Genomic DNA, 21,993 nt, shown 5'->3' with positions numbered 1-21,993 from the left:
CATCTTTGATAGTACATGTATCTATTTATTTCTTTTAACAAAAATAATCAGCGTTTTAATAAGGATAAATACTTATGAGATAAGATGTGTGTGTGTGTGTGTGTGTATGTGTGTTTGTGTGCTTGAAGGTAATATATTTGTGATATAACTTAACATAACGAATACTTTATTGCACAAAAAAGAAAAACCAAAAGAGAAGTAGAATGAGTACAATAGGCGGCCTTATTGCTAAGTATAGGAGATATTTAATATTAAGTATGTAATATAGCGGGATAGTGCTTTTTTTTGACGTGACTTATTGTAGATTTGCCGCAGGTGGCTGAATGTTTGGATCATAGACAATTGATATCACGTGGTTTCCAGGATTGGCGCTAGCGCCATAAGCATTTTTTTTTGTTTTGGTTTTCCCCGAAGGGTAAGGCAAAGGGAACTATGCCCATACAGCCATGTCTTACGTATTTTTTTCTTGATGATTGATGAAATGATGAAAGATGATGATGATGAAACCTAAGCCCCCACCCTCGGAGTAGATTCCTACTCCGAACCCCAAACGAATTAACTCAAAAGTCACATAAACTTTCGAGTTATGAAGCGGCTTCCTGGCACGAAGCGAAAATAGGCAGATACACTTTGTTTATTGAATACTCCTATATAATAACACTCGCGAATGTCTTCCGACTAACTTAATGCGATCATTAACCACAAAACACCACTTCGTATTAATTATTTAGATTATTCAATGAAGAAAGCAACTGTCCCGTTCCCGTTTCCCGCCAAAAAGCCGCGCCATAAGCAATAAGCTCGCAATTGCTGCATGAGCAATAAGGCCGCCTGTTGTGCTTTTCTGTATATTATGTTGTCCTTATCTCTGTATTTTATGTCCATTGTGCTCAATAAAGTATTTTATATATCTATCTATCTCGCATCCTATTACATGGGACTTCAGTATAGCCGGCGAGGAGTGGTTGTGTTCTATACACCACTGCCTACCCCTTCGAGGATAGAGGCGTGTTGCTATGTTATGTGGGAAACGAAATTTCGTAACATTTGAACTGTTTGCAAAATGCTCCTTCGTGGGTGTTATATCTCAATTGACCCTTACAACATGGACTTTACGACACTTAGAGGCAGTAAATAAACCCTTCGTAATGCAACAGCGAACGCATTATGAATACTGATAACGCATAAAGTTAGTGTTTATTATTTTCACCTCAAGCCGAAATAGGTCTTGGGTGTGCAAATTTAAAGTATTTATGTACTTTACGTAGTATAACATACTATAAAATCAGGAATAATACAACGTATAGAACAGCAACTCTCCGCTCCCCACCAGCGGCTATAATCATAATCATTTTTATTCATAACTTTGTTACACGTCAAATTAAAATACATCTTATAAAATTTATAATAAACAAAAAAGAATAATACATTCATCGTATAAGTATCTCCGCGATATACAGATAACTTGTACTAAAACTACAAATTACATTAAAATGTAAGTCAAATCACATCAAATATCTATATTTTAACATTGGGAACAATATATTAAGAATATATAATTTAATAGATATACTTAAATAATTATGTTACGAGTATATCCTTTAATTTGCGCGGAAGGCAAGAGGGAAACCACTGCTTGATTTTTCCCTAAAAAAGTAGCATGGAAAATGTTGCACCGACAAGAGCGTGGCTCTTAAATTAATGATGATGGGTCGATAGCGGTAAGCGCTAATTGAGGGAAATCGACGACCACGCCGGCGGGGTCGGTATCGGGGTCCTGAAGTGTGTACGATTACGTCAATGTGTAGTAAAACGAGGTTTTTTGTATGAAGAGTCCGGGGTGTGGTATGACCTATATGCGACCCAGACTGCTGGGCACAGGCTTCCGCTTAATCAACAGGCGGGGGTTTGGAGCATACCCCACTACGCTGCATTAGTACTCGTGACCGTACTTAGACGTCTATGGAATTAAAATCAGCCCGACAAAAACACTTTATCTGTTAAAAACTAAAAGCCTTAAACATTCACTTGGCATTTTGCATTATAAACCTAGTTTTGCACGTACGTGACGACGTTTCTTTCTCACGATGACTCGATACACTCTTGCGCAAGCCAATGAGGAAACTGCATAATAATCCTGCTGAATGCGAATGGTATAATGAAATATAGTTTAAAAGCCTTGTTTTTTTAGAATTCATCTTAGAATTTCAAGCAAAGTGCATCCACAAAAAACCTTTTCAAACACACACAAGATCACGCCTATTTGCCGTTGGGGTAGGCAGAAATGACGGAATTCCACTTACTACGATCCTGACACACCACCCTCTCTTCCTCCACGAAGACTTCATACATCTTAGCTTCGAGGCTGCTCTCAAGATCGTGTCAATGTGACAGTTCTCATATAAAAACCGGGACTTGAGCATGGTCTTGAGGGCAGTCTCAGCTGAGATTCGTTTGTTAATACCACCCATAGAGTGGTAAAATACCAGATAACATTTTAAATTTGTCAGAGAATAAATTTAAAGCTCACGTGAAGCTTACTTTATGTAAAAAAGCTTATTATAAGATTAATAATAATAATAATAAAGTTTATTCAGGTAAAATCTACGACACACATACACATTTACAACATGAAGATATACACACAGATATATACACAGATTAATGATTACCTAAATGATAAAAATGTCTGGTATTGAATGTGTTCCTCTAGTTATTAAATAACTTGTAGGTAATGTATCCTCATTGATTTAAAAGATGTGTTGCTGTTGCAGTTTCTTGTCATTTCTTCTCCTCAGCCATAACACCTTGCGAAATGACGTAAATTCAAAAATGTTACATTGACCTTCAACAAGTTTATCCATGATAATTACGTTGAATAAATGATTCTGATTTCTGATTTCCGAGTATATGTGCCCTGGCTTTTTATTTAAAAAATCCTGAATTTAATTTGAAATATAATTGTACCTACTCGTATCGATAGACTATTAATAGTGGGCTAGCAATGCTTCTGACTATTGCAAAGACAATCGATATTATTGTTTCTGACAATACAGATAGTATCGATAGTAGAGATGATTTTCAAGGCCAACAATCGATAGCCTAACTATCGATAGTTCGGCATCACAGTAGTGCAGAATGCAGTAGGCACTCAACATTACATAATATTACATCAAATAACTCTATTGGCTACTTGATGGTCGGTATTACGTTTCGAAAGCACATGGTCCACTTAAAATAAGTTTATCTATACAAAATTACGTTATTTCATTAATAGTAGTTATTAAGTAAATCCCATTACTGTGACCTACTAACCGGATTTGATATTGATAATGATTTTGGAGTAAAGACTGGTTAGATGGGCAAGATTACATTGAATAGGCCTATCAAGAAAAAAAAGGAAATCCAGCAAAAATAATATATAAAATAGAAAACATTAAATGAAGAAATTAAAATTTGATAACTGTAAAAGTAGCAATCAGAGAAATAAAGTAACATTGACATTGTTACTTAAAGTCTTATTTTTTTTTAATTTCTTTTTTCATTGTTTATTTTTGTTGTATTATTTTTTATATTGCTTTTCTCGTCATATAGCGCATTGGGTTACACTGTAACGTTGTATGTACCTTTATATTACAGAAATAAATAAATTAAATAAACAATTAAATATTCTTAAACTTAACATTACAAATACTTAAAACTAAACTACTAAAACTAAAAATAAATTTAGCTTTTATTTGATTAAGATTTTGCTATATTATGTTACGATAGTACCTACGTTAATATTTAGTAACAAAATTCCTTAACATCTAAATAAACTTATACCTTTTATGTAGCACAATGACTGCTACTTATATGCAATTTTATGTAGCACGTCGTCACCTATTATGGCCTTACGTTCATCACGCCTTACGCGTTAGGACGTGCGCAGAATACTAAATGCTTGACTAAGATATTTCTTAAACTGTGAACTTTCAACATTTATGTGTAAAAGTCCGTCTGTCTAGACGAATGTGTACCTAATTCAACTGTTAATTAATTATAATATTTGATATAGTTGTGTAAGTATACATACACGCCTATTTCCCACCGGGGTAAGCAGAGACTATAGAATTGGGTCGTGTACTGGGTTCAAGATAAATTATGGAATTCTGTTTACGAAATTAAGTCAGATCTAAAACTAACGAAAAACATTTTCTTTATTCTATTTAACTTATTTATGAATTTTAATCAAGAAAAACGTAACAAGAAGTCCGACATTTTATGGCGGTCTTTTGATTACGTCACAATGTGCTTTTTCATACAAATTCCATAGTAATTTTGTGATTTGACGATTAGTAAAAAGTCACTGATTTGTCTAGTTGGAAACTTGCCTATTCCATTTGCTTCGATCCCGAGCCGACATACTTCTCTTGCTCCATATTCATCAATATTTTTATATACGCACGCTGGTTCGATTGTATAAGTATCATGGTGAACATCTTCGTTTCAGTGTCGGCGGAGATGGGCCATCGACCACAGCCAGTGGTGACCACACATACACATTATCGTACACGCGCTTCTGTGTGTGTGTGTGTGTGTGTGTGTGACGTCTGACGCCCATACGATTAGATTAAGTAGGTATGTCTGTGTGGTGCTTCTCAATCGGGGAACTCTGGTTCGAACCTCGGTAGGTACCAGACTTGCACCAATGAGTTATTCATTTATCACATACACATACATACATACATAAACTCACGCCTATTTCCCACCGGGTAAGCAGAGACTATAGAATTCCATTTGCTTCGATCCTGACTCACTTCTCTTGCTTCCTCCACATTCATCAATCGCTTCATACACGCACGCCGGTTATTCATTTATGATGTTGATAAATTATCAATTTAGTTTATAAGAGGATGCTTCTGCCATCTATTACGGCTTTTATCATTATAAGGGATTCTTAAATTAAAAAAAAAAAGTGGCGTTGGTTTTAAATTTACCTAATACATAATGATATGACGAGGAGCTCAGTGTCGCAGCGGTAAACACGCTCGGTCTGCGATTGTTGAAGTTAAGCAACTTTCGCAAAGGCCGGTCATAGGATGGGTGACCACAAAAAAAAGCTTTCATCTCGAGCTCCTCCGTGCTTCGGAAGGCACGTTAAGCCGTTGGTCCCGGCTGCATTAGCAGTCGTCAATAACCATCAATCCGCACTGGGCCCGCGTGATGGTTTAATGCCCGATCTCCCTATCCATCCATAGGGAAGGCCCGTGCCCCAGCAGTGGGGACGTTTATGGGCTGATGATGATGAATGATATGACGATATATTTACTAACACAGTTGGGTCGACCTTCATAGACGGCGATACGGTTCTCCACCTATCACGTTGGTCTAACAGAAAGCTCGGTAAAGTGTGGGTACTTAGTTCATCTTGCGATGGATGTACCTCTGACTACCTCCATATTCACTAACACCGTTGGCTCGACCATCATAGGGGATACGGCACCTAACACGTTGGTCTAACAGAAAGTCGGTTAGGTGTGGGTGCTTAGTTCTTCTCGCGATGTATGTACCTCTGACTACCCTCATTAGGATATAGTTGTGAGCTTATGCAGTTGGTGACTATCATTAAAACTACATATTTCATTTTTTTTTTGTCGGTGTTTCCTGTATCTTATAACCGTTATAAGATTTACCTAAAAGGCATTTTCTGGGTAAACTCGTTCCGCCGTCGATCTCTTCTTCTCCTCGTGGAAGAATGAAGTCAAGAGCAAACGCATTTTAATTAAAATAAAATAGACAATTTACATGGACACTCCAAACTGACACTAAAGGAAACGTACCAGAAAATAGTTTAATATCACGAACCATGATTACCGTGAAAACACAAATAACATAGTGAATGATAAATAAACGACTGTGGTTATCTCAACAGATCTTTATGCACAGAATGTATTTACAAAGTTTAATAGAGTCGTTTCTAAACCCAGACGATGGCGTTCGGTCACGCTACGTGAAGTTTAAAAGCTAAAATGTCCTATTATGGACACATGGTCTGAAATAAAATTATTGTATTGTATTGTATTTATTTGAGTATTTTTCTAATTTGATTTAGTTTTAACTTAATTTAATTTTACCATTGTATTTTGTTGATTTTGGAATTTTAATTTTTGAATTGTAATTTTAATTTAATTTCTAATGTAAATATGGGTTACATGCCTGAAATAAAATGATTTTATTTATTTATTTATTATAAAATGTAACGATGTAAGTAATACTGTCTTTAGTAGTGTTGTATTGCTTTGGTTCTGTATATGTTTACACTTTGAAACCATGTCCCATTAACTTTTTTGACAAATTAAACCATCAGTCTCATTAAATGTCAATTATGATAGTGCGACAGGGTTCTAAAGTGTGGTACTGTCTTTAGTAGTGTTGTATTGCTTTAGTTCTGTACGGTCACGAGTACTAATATGTTTACACTTTGAAACCATGTCACATTAACTTTTTTGACAAATTAAACCGTAAGTCTCATTGAATATCAAACATGATAGTGCGACAGGGTTCTAAAGTGGGTACATGATATTGCTCATGACTGAAAGTAGTACTGTCTTTAGTAATGTTGTATTGCTTTAGTTCTGTACATACTTACATACATACGGTCACGAGCATTAATATGTATAGTGTATACACTTTGCATCTGTATTTAAATTACTCATGTTTAAGCAAATAAATTATCTTTATCTTTACGTCACATTAACTTTTTTGACAAATTGAACTGTAAGTCTCACTAAATGTCAAATATGTTAGTGCGACAAAGTCCTAAAGTGGGTACATTATATTGCTCATGCCTGTACATAAACTCACGCCTATTTTCCACCAGGGAAAGCAGAGACATGGAATTCTCTTTGGTTCGATCTTTACACACTCCTCTTGCTTCCTGATGCATAAATCCTGGAAACCATCCGTGTGTCACGGGTTCGAATCCCGGCTCGGTCTCTAAACCACTGAATTAGAGTTCATGAGTTTGGATTCATGTTTTGTGTTGTGCAATAGACTCGCCCGCTATTTCATGGGACATAAGCTTAGCTAGCGAGGAGTGGGTGTAATACTTTACATCTCTGCCTACCCCTTCGAGGATATAGGCGTGATGATATGTTTGTTTGAGTCTTAGCTTAGAATCTGTAATTGAGCTAATATTCTCTCTCAGTCAGAGAAAGTAAATTACTTGTTACGAATGAAACCGCAACTGTTGATAGTGAGTAATTACAATAGCAAATCTACAACAACACAATAGCAAAATTTTCTCTTAAAATTACACTATAACACTGGTTATAAAGATAACAACGATGAAAAAGATATTTAAGTACGGAAAGAAAAACAAACATAACCCAAAAAAAGTAAAAGCCATGATATAAAACGTTACAAATAATAATACTGAACTGAAAATTGTCTTATTAATAATTATTTCTCAAGAAATTGTCATCGGTAGTTCTTACTCTTGCTAGGGGGCGGGTAAGAATCTTAATAAGGTCCCATACGGGCATTGTAGACTCAACAAGTACCAACATAAAATGGAACCGACCAAGTCCCCTCTATGCAGATTCTGTTTGAAACGCCATTGCACCTGCTGTGCAGTTGTGAGGCTCTCATGCACAGTTGAAACCGAGCAGGCCCTATAATGGATCCCCAGGAGGTCTTGGAGCTTCCTCCAAAAAAGACGCTAGATCTCATCGAACGGATCGGATCTTGCTAGGTCTATTCGGGCTGCAACAACTCGAACCTTTTTCATTTCATATAATAATGGTAATAACTGTCTAATTAAAGCATTTCATCTATTAAACATCGTCCGTGATCGTAAATGATTATGAAAAAAATTGTGTTAAATGAAATCACAACTTTATTATCCGTGTAATAGTGATTCATCACTAATTTAAGAGTCACGATCTTGTCGGTGTTGCATTCTCCATGCTACTTTCTTAGGGAAAAATTGGGCAGTGGTTTCCTTCTTGCCTTCCGCCCCCTATAATATTGATTGTATAAGTAAATATTGTTACCTAGTTAAACTATGTGGATTAAAAACAACTGGTACGATACCTGTAATGAATCAAATTTCAAGTAACTCGGTAAAGTTACTAAAGATTTAAAATTCTTAATGCTTATCCTCTGTTAAACAAACTAAAAGATACAACTGCATAAAATGATGATACACAAATTATGCCCATTATAACCAAGTAGACCTATAAAAAAGTAACACCTAATTTACATACAGTCGTTTAAGACGTAACGATAGTAAATAAAGATGTAAATGATCACATCTCACATAATCGGACAAAAAGAGGCGTCGATGCGTAAAATATTATGATCCAGCAATAAAACACATGATAGCCATAAGGCAATAAACCATCAACGCACCATGTCCGCGAAGACACAAGTTATAAGCAAAAAGATCGAGAGAAAGGCATTGACATCAAATAGGAAGAGGTACTGGTCAAACATAATAAATACGATACATCAACGTAACATAATCTCACTTCCATAACACCTTGTGGGCAGATACAATGTCGACACAAAAAAAAAACTGCAGCAACTTTGTTCAGCCAATTAGTGAAACCAAAGAACTTATTGTAGTTACAATAGATTTACAAACAATCGCGTAAGAACCTTTTATCTTTACCAAAATGAGAATCCGTGATGGTCTTGTTGAATCCCGGTGTTCGATGTAAGTGTAATCGAACACCATTTATGTGACGTATGTACGTTAAGCCTCGTGGCTTTACCTACACGCGTTTCTTCAGTGCATTAAATGGAACCATTCAACCATTCATCACCGGGTGCTTTCAACCATTTCACAACATTTTTACCAACAATTTATGATAGAACATTTACATTGTGAGCTTTTACGTATAATATAATTTCCCCCTCAGACTACTCGTATACCACTGAATTCGGCTTTATTGAGTTCTGAATTCATATTTCGATCATAGATAATTTATATTATGTTGTTTCCAGGATTTTTGCCCGGTTAATGGCAACAGCCTCGTCCCTTATTACATGTGACGTAACAATATGTATATTTTGTTTATCTTTAAAACTACATGTATTAAGAAATTGTTTTGTAGACAGCAAACCCATTGGCTATTATAAATTAATCGCTTCTAGAAATCAACTAGGTAATAATGTAGAAAATGTAGTAGTGACCGAATGATAAGATTGGACCGATAAGTATTTATTTGTACAATATGATTGGATTTTTATTATTGAAGGTGTTATGGACGAAGACAAGAAATGACGCAAAACATAAAAAGAAGAGTTGAAATTTTAATTTCAACCTTCAGGAATTCTAATTTCCTAAACATATAACACACCAAGACATAAAATAGTAAACGTAATGAACATTCGTGTCCAGTAAGATGTCACTTATGGACATTCTGTTAATTACCATTAAGCAATAGGTTTGCGTATTATGTAAACGAGTAAAATCAAGAACTTATCTCCGTGAGTTTGGATTTGGTAACAACTTATCTTTTATAATCATAAACTCTACTAATTTTGTTTACATGCATGCAAGACCATGTTCTTTTCACTTGTTGGAATTTATCTTGCTATTATTGTATAAGAATTTGCCAACAACTTATTTCAAAATATTTTTGTAGTAAGTATACTTTGTAGCAAGTACTCACACTGTATAGGAAGTGACGGTGTAAGTATAATAAACAATAATACGTCGCTCGACACCTTTTCCGCACACTATTACATATAAGTATTTAATTTACAAACATAACTTGGAAGTGGATGAATGAATAAACACTTTATTGCACACGTAAATACAGAACTGGTAGAAGAAAAAACTTAAAACTGGGCAAAGACGGCCTTATCGCTGAATGTCATTTCTTCCAGACAACAAGTGATTAACATCGAATTTTTTTCATTGCGATGGTCGATCTGTGGGTGTACCTTGACAGCAAAAAAAATAATTAGTAATTTTTGAAATATTTCAAAATACTTACAAACTATTTATCAGTACAGACATACTATTAATGACGTAATAGTCATCAAGGAACACAACAAAAAACAAGTGGCAACTGAATCATAAAATGGTCGACGAGCTGTCGCGAATCGTTCATCACTTGTATTGTGCGCAGAAGATTAGGCGAGGCGCGCCGCCGGCGCAAGATTGATCGTTCTCCTTTCACAGAGCTTGAAATTTGTAGAGAAGATGTGTTGAGTATAGCTGGTGAAATGAATCATTTAATTGCGAGAAGTGATTGTTAAATTAATAGAAACCAGCTTCTGCTTGCCAAACATGTTTTTATTACTAATAGGTCCATATTTTCCCTGGGGGTTAAGAAATATATAGAACGCGTTAAGCTGTATACATCAAGTAACTGCTTAGTCAAAAAGGATCTATAAGTAGTAAGTACTATTTATGGTAATCTGTCACTATAATTTCAGCGACTCAATGCAAGTCAAGGTTTACGTCTATATGTATCATATTATCTTTTGATCTATTTAAAATACATTTACATTTGAACAGATTGAGTAACGAAATAGCCACCGCGACCTTAAAAGTCCATTATGATGCAGTAAACCAGCTCAGATGTCCCTTTGATCATTTTCCGAAATGCGATACTTTCGATACTTCTATAAATCATTGAACCTCATTCGCAGGCAATTTGATGACAGATTCCCTCTTATAAATAAGTACAGAATACTCACTTTCATCATCTACCGTCCTGTCTATCGATGTTTCTATACCATTCACCTACGTCATTATAGGAAGTGCAGCGGTCACAGTGAAGGCGACCGGTGTATTATGCCAATGTATTATGTGATTAGGAAGGCGACTGCGTTTTCTTAAAACCACTATTTGTCTTCTGCAAAATTTTCAACGTTATTCTCAAAATGTGTCTTTGGTCTCTCGATGTGAAAAGACTTCCGTGTTGTGGTCGGTTGTAATTGTTTATGGTTTGATGATTTATACAGTTACATGCATGCAATACACATGTTTCGGCATCTGTATAGTTTGTTTTGTTTTGTTTTTCATGTTTGTTTTTGTTCCCTTCTTCACTTGATATGATAATAGTGATTGCTGTTTACTGGCCATAAACATAATTATAAAATGAATTAGATAGGCATCAAATCTGTTTCATATTATTATTGAACACAATTTGGATTTTATTTCTTGAAATTCTACATACTTAAATGTATCTTGTGATAATATCGGTTGCTTTACTAACAATAGCCCTTTCTTAACCTTTATATTCAAGCAAAACTTTCATTTACCTTCCTTCGTGGTTTCACCTTGCGGTTTTATTATTGCGTCCGTTGGCCTTATAACTTGAACTCTGCATTTCATCTTAACGGTATTCATTGTAAGAGATATAATTATGTTACGATTTTTCCGTTTTTTTTATTATAACCTACCCTAATTAAACTGAGATTTTATTTTGTTTTTCACTTAAATCTTGCATAAGTTTTAAATCATCCAATTTTGTTTTGTCACTGTTCGAATATTGGGAATCAAAAGTTACTTTGTAATACTTATCATAAACGTTTCAACGTCACTTACTTTCGCATTTGTCGGCTTGTAATTTACGTTAGTTGCTCGAATCCAAAGCTTAAAAAGGCAATGCGGTTATAAAATCTCAATCTTAAGTAACTTCAAGTAACGCGTGAAATAAGATGGGACCTGTTTGACCATTTACCTCTATTAAGTGCAAGCCCTCATTGCGTAACGAAACCACCGGACAAGTGTTTGTTACATAACATTATGTATGTACTACTTACGGTCATCTGTTTCAAGACTCTTAGTCATCTCATGCAATGCAATGTTCTCATTAAAATTACTGTGATCTGATACCATCACGAAACAGTCGAGTGTATTCGACTTTTCAGTAGACTGATTCACAATTTAAGAAACATGTTTATTTAAATTATTGCTATGCGCATGCGAAGTAAGTGTTGTCTTGAATTCACATGATTCAAAGCACACACCTAGTAGGATGTGACGAAACAGAGATATCTATGATAAAACAGGTTCAATTCAATTCTTGTGAAATTACTGACGTGAACTAACGGTAGATGATAGTACGCAGTAAAATAGACAAGCTAATTTCAGAAGTAGTAAATGCCATCTGAGACATATCCTGTAAATCAATTAAATACGTACAGTGAAGTTTATATAATGTTACTTAGAAATTAATACGTTATCTGCTTAAGGAGCTTGTTTTTATTAAGAATTCAATGTCTAAAGCACATTTATATTTCTAAACCATTTAACGTGCACTTGTAACGTATCAAAGTTGAAGTTCGTGATCACTTTAAATCTTAAACAGCTGATACGCAATTATATATCAAGTGCATTGTATATCTCATAATGTTTAACAAAATAACATATTATGTTACCTATTACAATGTCTTCATTGCGGTTTTCCCACACCTATCAATTAGTACATTATTAACACCATTAAATAGGCTTCTGTTTTCTATTGCATACCCATCATTTACCTTGACTAGGTCATCAACCTTATCTCAGTATTCTTTGAGGTCAAGATGAACATATGTTTATAGTGATTTAGTACCTGTTTCTTCACCTTGCTCTCTATTTCTACCTTTTTGAGACATTTCTATATCTAAGCGGTGATTACAATTAATTTAGCCATTTATGTTAATTTTTCGTTTACGTAAACGTCTGAGTGCAGTGACATCAGTGTTATAAGCTGAGGTATATTTGCATAATATTTCGGCTTTGTTTCTTTATGTCTGTTGTGTCCTGGATGGGTAATAAAATTTTGATATTTGTGTTCGTCATTTCATAATTTTTGTATCTTGTTTCGCAATTTGTTTTATTTTTTAGTCTAGACTGCAAAATACATTTATATTATATCTAATATCAGCTTATATTAAAAAAGTTCGAGTATGATCTACTCTCAATAACCGAAAAGGATAATGATGATGCAGAATGTTGCTCCACTGCGTTCCGATTGGTGGAGAATCACTAGTGAAGCAACTTACTCCATCAGTGAGGTCATCGTCCTTGACAGGAAATATCTTATATTGAATACTTTCTTCTTTCTTGGCGAGCCAATTTTCATGCCACGTACATGTTTTTAAATTCTGCTTCAATTCCTATAAGTTGTATTGGTGTCATTCTGCAGCCATAACACTGTTTGAGAATGCTATATCTACCGTCATCATCTCCCTAGCGTTATTCCGTTTCTCACGAAGTCCACCTACCTAACCTGAAGATTTGACAGGTCCAGTTTTTTTACAGAAGCAACAGGAAACGCTTCTGGAACTGAAACTGGAAACGAAGGTATACATCTACCTCTGAAACGCATTCCCCGGTACTGTGGGTTTCCCCGCAATGTCTTTTTTGCTGAGCACGTGATAATCATTAAAGTCAGCGGATATATCTGTCACTTATAGACACTTATTACATGAGGAACGAATGACGCTTTTAGAAGCAATAACGTCATAACAGGGGAAAGGTTAACACTGCAAAGCTGACCAGCTGGGACTAGTTCGACTTCTTGTGTGTAATTTATTATTTATGGCAGATTACGATATATTATTCTCAGTTAGGAGATCCAATAATATTGCATAAAGAATTTCGCGAGAAAGGTGCAACGATGAAATTAGGAAATTACGTGTCATTACGTCAAAGGTGATTTGATTTAAGATTCAGTCTAGAATATTAAAGAAGAAACTTAAGTTGATTCGCTCAAGCATCATATAGTTTGTATGATAGCGATTGAGTAGATTTATAACGGCCTCTGTGGTCTAGTGGTTAAGCGTTCTGCTCACGTTCTGAGGTCCCAGTTTCGAATCTCGGTGCAGACAAATCACAAAAATCACTTTGTGATCCCTCGTTTGCAGGCTGATCACCAGATTGTTCAAATGTAAGCTAACTGGTGCTTCGGAAGACACGTTAAGCCGTTGGTCCCGGTTACAACTTACTGTCTAAGTACGTAGTCATTACATGAGCCATGTCAAGGGCCTTTGGCGGCTCAATAATAACCCTGGCACCAGGGTTGATGAGGTTGGTAATCCATCTTACAACCCACACGATAGAAGAAAATCAATATTTTAAAATCAAGGTAAGACGAAGAAGGACGAATCAAGGTAATTACAGTTGATAAGTAAACTTTTTAAGCTTGATAAAATAGCATCAACAGAGTAATTCAAAAGGATGAAACATTACGATCAAATGATATTCTATATTCTATTATGATTATGCAAACCCGAATTTCTCAGATTCCATATCCATTTATGTAACTGCGATATTAAAAAAGAACAGTCAAAATATTGTTCTGAATGACTCGTCTTGTGTCATTATAGTCATTAAATTTTATTCTCAGAACTTTATAACGAAAGTAATGTATTCAAAAAAGTAATTGAAATTTAACGAATATGGGACGTTTAATGAGCGTTTTTGTATTGTTATTAATGTTAAACTGGGACTGACAACTTCTTGAGTGGTAATAAGATAATTTATAGTGGGAAAATTATGTTTTTAAACATGTTACGGAATATTTTTTGAACTAGCTGTGTTTAAAGTGATTCTAACATTGGCCTGCAAGCGATTTGAGAGAAATATAGAGCTGTCAAGGTTGATACGAAGTCAAGATTAAGATTTAAAGGAGTAAAAGCAAAGCAGAACACTTACTTCACAGGCCTCGCTTTGACGACCGATCGTAAACTTTCAAGTATAATTCAAGAAATTGTTTCAATATAGATCAGTGAAGGTAACGAATAAGATTACAAGACAAATAATAATATTGACTGATGACCTTTAAAATTGAAAGCAATATTCTGGTAATCTAATGGAACTTAAACAAAGATTATATAGAGAACCTGGTAATTACAAAAATGTACTAACAAGACTAAAATTTATTGTGGATCGGGATAGAATACACAAGAAGGCTCTTGGCAGCAGTTTTTGGTATCGATGACGTAATATTAATTTCAACTTCTAATATCCACTATGGAATTTGCTTAGATTTTTTACACTCTAAAAATATAATTTGATACAAATTCGACCTCAGAACGTTTACACACATCCTCAAATCTCAAGGTGACACCACACATCCATCAGGTTATACAATATCGTATGTCGATCGTACAAGTAGATTCGGCAAAAGTAGTGTTACTACAATCTCGAAGTACGTACCATGTGTAATATTCATTACAAGTCAGGTTTTGGAGTTCATTTAGTGATTAAGAATTATTATTTTAAGTGGCACTGGCATAATTTGAACGGCCGCGAATAAAAAAAGAAATAATATAAACAAGAAGCCCTCAACCTGCTTTACTTTATTGTATCTTGAAGGTAAAATGGAGTTCACCTACAATTCACCAATAGCTAAGATTATTTTTATTTTACTATCGAAAGCGTGTTTAAAAATCTACAGATCGTAGTTTTATTTTATTTTCATAAGCGAATTATAAGCAAGTTCATCTCTAAGTATCTAAAATATATGAGCTGTATTATAAAACGAAGACTGACGAAGAAATACCAGATGATAAAATTGATGGTGATAATTCATAACAATTATTTAAAGCAATATCCACTGTCAGTAATGCAGTAACAAGTTGTAAACAATCTGTGCGAAGTGTGAAAGTTCAAACCAACAATGTTACAAAGCAGGTTGCTTTGGTGACGGAAACTGGTCCTATATCACCACACGACACTCCAAGATAGCTTGCAAGATAACTATCAGCCTGCATACGAAGCGCATAACTTGACCGCCGTATGCGCTTACGCAACAACGATATTCGGAGTGCAGAGAAAGTGCAACACAGACACAGGATTATCCGCTGAGAGAAATTATTCGCTAATTTTGCAGAATGGCTGTTACGCAACCTGTGGGTGTTGCTCTTAAAATTGTGAGCTACATTCGCGCACCAGTTTCTGTACAAGTTAATAAAATTGCACAGAATTTAAAAGAAATAGAAATATTTTAATATACGATTAAAATATTTAAATTTCTTTTAAATTCTGTCTGCATTCGGATTATGTTCACAAAATAGCGAGATTTATTGCCGTAATTGAGTTTCCAAATTTGTTTAATTGGAAATTCGTGCTTACTTTATTAGCAATGTCTATTACTGGTTGCTATTAGATCACTTTGAAGATTTTTATATAACATAAATAAGTACACTGCTCATTAGCATTTGTGGGTGGGCTGAGTCATTTAGAACACTTCAGAGAAGCGTTTACAAAGTAAGTGTGTTTTGTGTAACCTGTCTAATGTGCTCGTGTCATGCCACTGTGTTGTCTGATTGAAAGTAAAAGTGACCGGTCGACTACGTAAGACAAAAGTGAAGTAGAATCCTAATAATTATCGGAAAGCTCATTCAATAACTGTTACGTCACCACACCTTCACTGCCATAATCTCAATCGCATCACTTTCGATTTCAATCCTCCAATCGATATGTATTCAATACGAATTCCGGAATACACCAAATTGCTCTTTCTCATTTATGGTGTTACGATTGCACACGTAATATGTTCCAATACTTGGAAAGTGATGCAATTTGAGCTTCGTCCTTTACAAAACTGTACTCAGATGGAAAATTCATGAGTTACAAAAAAAAAGTATTTTATTTACAGAAACTTACAATACCAACAATATAATACATATTACGGCTAGGATGCGATCACATGAGTTTCATAACATTAATGAGATGGATGACTATGACTTTTTTGTTGTCGTTTAATGATGGGGAGCACCGTATGAGGACGAGGGGGACGGGACGCCGTATGATCCTGAGGGGACTCCGATAGTGGTGTAGGAGATCGCGGGGGCGGAGTAGGAGATGGACGCACCGTGTCCACCGCTGGAGTATCCGGAACCACCGCTGGAGTAACCGTGTCCACCGCTGGAGTATCCGGAGCCACCGCTGGAGTATCCAGAAGAGTAACCACCAGCGTATCCGCCGGCGTAACCTTCCTCAGCCTGGTGGTATTGAGCGACTTGGATGCCCTGCTGGAGATGGTCGAGCTCAATGCCGACGATTCTGTCGTGGGGCACGCCGTACACAGGGGCAGGGGGACCGTAGTGGGAAGACACACCGTGACCGTGACCATGAGAGGAGGAGGCGGATTGGTAAGCCTGGTTCTGGATCTCGTCCTTCAGGATGATGTGCTTGATCTTCTCGAGGAGATGGGGGTCGACATGGTAGCCCTCAGAGGTCTGGTGGCCAACGGGGACGGAGGAATAATGGCCTCCGCTGCTAAGGCCGCCGCTGTAACCTCCCGAGCTGTGGCCTCCTCCGGACACGTAGATGACCGGGGACGGGGCGGAGTAGCTGTAACCCACTGGGGGCTCGGCGACTGCGCAGCCGATAAGAGCGAGGGCAACCTGCAAAAAAACCCACATTAATACCTGATAAGAACAACCACCGCGAATGCAAAATTCTTTTCAATCTGATAGTATTAGTAGCCATCTCGAAAGTTTTTCAAAAATGTTTGTCTGGCGATTTCGTAACAAATGAATAATCAGAGCACATAACAATTCTCGAGATAATAACGTAATCTGTTGAATATTAATCCACTTATGCGCGATTGTGTATCACTTATGCAATTTGAGATGTGCCCAATTTTAAGGATATAATTTGTCAGGTTTTTTAAATTTTGCAGGGGTTGTTGTAAACTTTGAAAATTTTGCAATGGTGTAACTGGAAGAGTCACTCGAAACTTTAATCCGCTGCGAAATTTGATGCTCCGTTTAGACACTTGCACTTGAGGGGTATAGCACTTGATCACTGGCACTGCACTGCATATTCCGTCAACTTACAATACTCCACTTGGCCATGTTGTTGTGTTGTCGGTACTGACGCCGGAGGTAGTGTGCTGGTTGAGAAGTGACCACTTGCTTTTATACCGGTGATTCTGCCGAGAAGTAAAAGTTACTTAGGACCATCCGAAGCCACGCGAGGACGAATACGGGTTATAAATGAACTATATTTATTTTATTATCAGGAAGAAAACTAGTAATGATGAAATTTTGGGTGTGACGTCTAATAAAAATGAATATTGTAAAAATAAATTAGGAGATTCACGTAAACTAGAGTGAAAATATAGCCATAGAACCGTGACCTCCACATTATTTTGAGTTAGAAAGTAACCACCACTAACTTACTTTAATGTTTTAATAATAAGTAAATTTATACATGTTCTAACAGTGATGTCATTGTTAATGTGAAACATGCCTTTAAGATAAATATAAGATTTATCGTAAGTTGAAAATTATTATTTTCAAAGTCATATTAGCTTTGATGACATAAGAATTAAATATAACTCTTCTTGACTTGCTCTTTTTTTAATTTTATTGAAGGTATTAGTTTTAGCTGACATTGTGTGTTATGTGTACTATATTATGTGTAGGAGTCGGGGATCACTATACTTGGCGCCATAGCTAAGTTACAAACCGACAGGAATATAACCGTAACAGTGATAAAAATATTTGTTTGACATGTCACCGTATGTCAATGCCATACATTTTTATCACTGTCACTGTCCATTGTTATAATCGTTTGGAACTTGGCTGAAATTTGACATGGCATTATAGGCAAATCAAATACATTTTCATCATGGTGATTAGTTTAACCCAGTTAGAGTTACGAACATTTAAGTAAGTATTTATAATAAGTAATTAATAAAAAATGATAGTAGATTTTTTTATTATAAGTAGGTACTTAGTACATCGTAATAAAAAAAACAAGTTATTACTCAAAACGATGAAAGTCTAACTTAAATGATCTCCGTAATTAGCTTAAAAGCGTGTCAAGGATTATTATTTTACCGCCAAAATCCCGACCTGATGATCTTCACTAATTACTTCATGTTGGCTTCCGTTTTTTTTCACTTGCGCGGGCGCAATTTGCAAGGTCAATGAATTTCTGTGCATGAGATGATCTGTTATCGACTTTTTTACTTTATCTGGTGGAGCATCGTACGATATTTTTTCTATTTCAGTGAGATAGGGCCCTGAAACATACTTACATAACACCACGCCTATTTTCCTTTGGGTTAGGCAGAAATCACAAAATTCCACTTACTACGATCCTGGCCATTCCTGCCACATCACTTTCGCTTTCTCTCAGCAAATACTTTCTTCATGCCCTAAAAATATCCTAAAATCCGTTAAACGTGTACATAAACAACTTATTAGTTACACTTAGGTACATCCCATTTCTAAATTATTCGGTTCCTAAATTGATGCGACTGGGAATCAAACCCATGGTGTCAAGATACTAGATTGGAATGCTGTCGGTTTATAACCTACATACTGATTTATCTTAATATTGGCTCTGATTCCTGTAGACACCTCCTAATTTAATTTTAAGTTATACTTAACTGTCATTTTCTTATCCGCCGAAAAGGAAAGGGACAGATGATTGACAAATGTTAATTTTAAAAGTATGAATAGCCCGGGCAAATCAAATAGGTACTTACTATATAATAGTATTTAATAGGATTACTTTCAAAATGCCTATTACAAAATTTGCCAACCAATTAGCTAAGATCTATTGAAAGGCATAAATAAATGTTTGGATAGGTGTGATAAATCATTATAAAAGCTCGACATGAAAGCACTTTGACATCTGTGGAGTAATGACTACACACCTTAACTGTTAAATGCTTTTTCGGCGGGAAACGGGAACGGGACAGTTGCTTTCTTCATTGAGTAATCTAAATAATTAATACGAAGTGGTGTTTTGTGGTTAATGATTGCATTAAGTTAGTCGGAAGACATTCGCGAGTGTTATTATATTGGAGTATTCAATGAACAAAGTGTATCTGCCTATTTTCGCTTCGTGCCGGGAAGCCGCTTCATAACTCAAAAGTTTATGCGGATTTTTGAGTTAATTCGTTTGGGGTTCGGAGTAGGAGTCTATTCCGAGGGTGGGGGCTTAGGTTTCATCATCATCACCTTTCATCATTTCATTAATCATCAAGAAAAAAAATACGTCAGACATGGCTGTATGGGCATAGTTCCCTTTGCCTTACCCTTCGGGAAAAAAAAAAAATAACTGTTAAATGAGGGACTTACCAGGCGTCATTCCCCAAAAAAAGTACAGATGGCACTGTACGGTCACGAGCATTAATATGTATACACTTTGGTACCTTGTCACATTAACTTTTTTGACAAATTGAACTGTAAGTCTCACTAAATGTCAAATATGTTAGTGCGACAGAGTCCTAAAGTGGGTACATTATATTGCTCATGACTGTACAGTTTTCCCTTCGTTTAACCATTTAATTTTATGGATAACAGATATAAGTACATAACATACATAAACAGTCTATATACGTCCCACTACTGGGCACAGGCCTCCCCTCAATCAACCGGAGGGGGTATGGAGCATACTCTACCACGCTGCTCCAATGCGGGTTGGTGGGGGTGTTTTTACGGCTAATAGCCGGGACCAACGGCTTAACGTGCCCTCCGAAGCACGGAATCATCTTACTTTTTCGGACAATCAGTGATTTCGACTATGTCCCCATCGGGAATCGAACCCGGACTTCCAGATCGTGAGCCTAACGCTCTAACCACTAGACCACGGCGGCTGTCAGATAAGTAACAGATATGTATAAGTATGCATCTTTTATCATTGTTTTTGTGTATAAATGATGACCCATGCACAACACATCTTCCACTCATTTTTATTATGATCAAAATAAAGTGAAGCAATATAGGTAGCAATATAATTCTATACGTATCTAATCCAAATATCAAGCTATTAAATTGTATTTTGGCATAATTATGTACCCGAGTAATGAGAAAATAGGTTTTTATCACAACGCCATCTATATAGTTCTACACACACATACACACACATGTATTATGTTTAATTTACTTACCTAAGTTTTACTTTAAGACAATATAGTGTAAATCAAATTGTACTACTGGTTGCGTTGGAAGAGCGAGGCATCCCAACACGTGTCATCTGACTACTTTTAGGGAAGCCCCTGTAACTTGTTTGTTATAGATTTACAGAAATAAAACCCTTTTTATTTTCTTTTTATTTATTTTTTTATTGTTTGAATTGAAAATCCTTCATTAGAGATATAGATGTTCAATGAGGTCTTTCCAAGCTACTATCCCTTATAAAACTATAGATGGCGTTGTCTAATATCTTCTTTGTTTCATCTCCTTATTTCATGGCTTTATTCTTCTTCCATCAAATCAAATCAAATATACTTTATTGCACAAAACTAAAATTCCATCCATCAAAAAAAAAAAAAAAAATTTCTTCCATCTTTGTTTTTGGATATAAAATAATTATTGTTACTACACTCAGTCACAACACATATTTAATTTTTTTTACTCTGTTCAATATAACCTAACAAAAAAAGACAACCAAATAAACAAAGACAAAACAGACAAACATACAACCAAACAAACAGATAAAGATGCAATAAACAAAGTAACCACAAGGTTTTTTTAAATTTGACGTGACTTGTTGTAGATTGCCGCAGATGGTATTGAAAGCGCTGAATCTCATCCGATCCACTCAGTATTTGACCGAGTCAAAGATAAATTATAAAATGCCAGTCTAGGATGAACAAAAATCAAGTTTTCAACATTAAGGTAGATCTGTGCCCAGCAGTGGGAAATACTAAGACTCAGATACATGAGCTGATTGAGTAACATTACTAAAGTAAAGAAAATCTTACAATTACTAACAATATGACGAAATTAACCTTTCTCTGTGAATTTATTTCCTTAAAATATATTTTCTTACGATATATACTTTTTTATGTAACACCACAGAGTTCTTAATTGGTAACTTAAGTGCAGAGGTCAACAAGACATAAAGGTGAGCGTTCACGGTCAAGTCACTTTACAAACAGACAAGCGAGCGACATTGTAATTGTATATGCTGAGTGATTATTCATTATAATGTATAATTATATGTGTAAAAAGTTAACCCAACTGGACACCTATTGTCACTTGCCATCAGGTGAGATTATGGTCAAGGAAGAACTGAACAAAAAC

The 21,993-nt window shown here is 35.7% G+C and overlaps 1 protein-coding gene across 1 annotated transcript; it reads right to left on the bottom strand.

Moving 5' to 3' along the window:
* Positions 1–16,575: 16,575 nt before the first annotated feature.
* LOC126367847 (uncharacterized) lies at positions 16,576–17,824 on the bottom strand. The gene is made up of 2 exons (XM_050011619.1): positions 17,785–17,824; positions 16,576–17,349 (listed from the first exon to the last, which is right to left on the bottom strand). The coding sequence occupies exons 1-2, from the start codon at positions 17,800–17,802 to the stop codon at positions 16,702–16,704; spliced, it is 666 nt and encodes a 221-aa protein (XP_049867576.1). The 5' UTR covers positions 17,803–17,824; the 3' UTR covers positions 16,576–16,701.
* Between the last annotated feature and the right edge of the window lie 4,169 nt (positions 17,825–21,993).

This window comes from Pectinophora gossypiella, chromosome 6, assembly GCF_024362695.1.
Source record: "Pectinophora gossypiella chromosome 6, ilPecGoss1.1, whole genome shotgun sequence".
NCBI lineage: Eukaryota > Metazoa > Arthropoda > Insecta > Lepidoptera > Gelechiidae > Pectinophora > Pectinophora gossypiella.
This window is presented reverse-complemented; position numbering and strand designations above follow the sequence as displayed.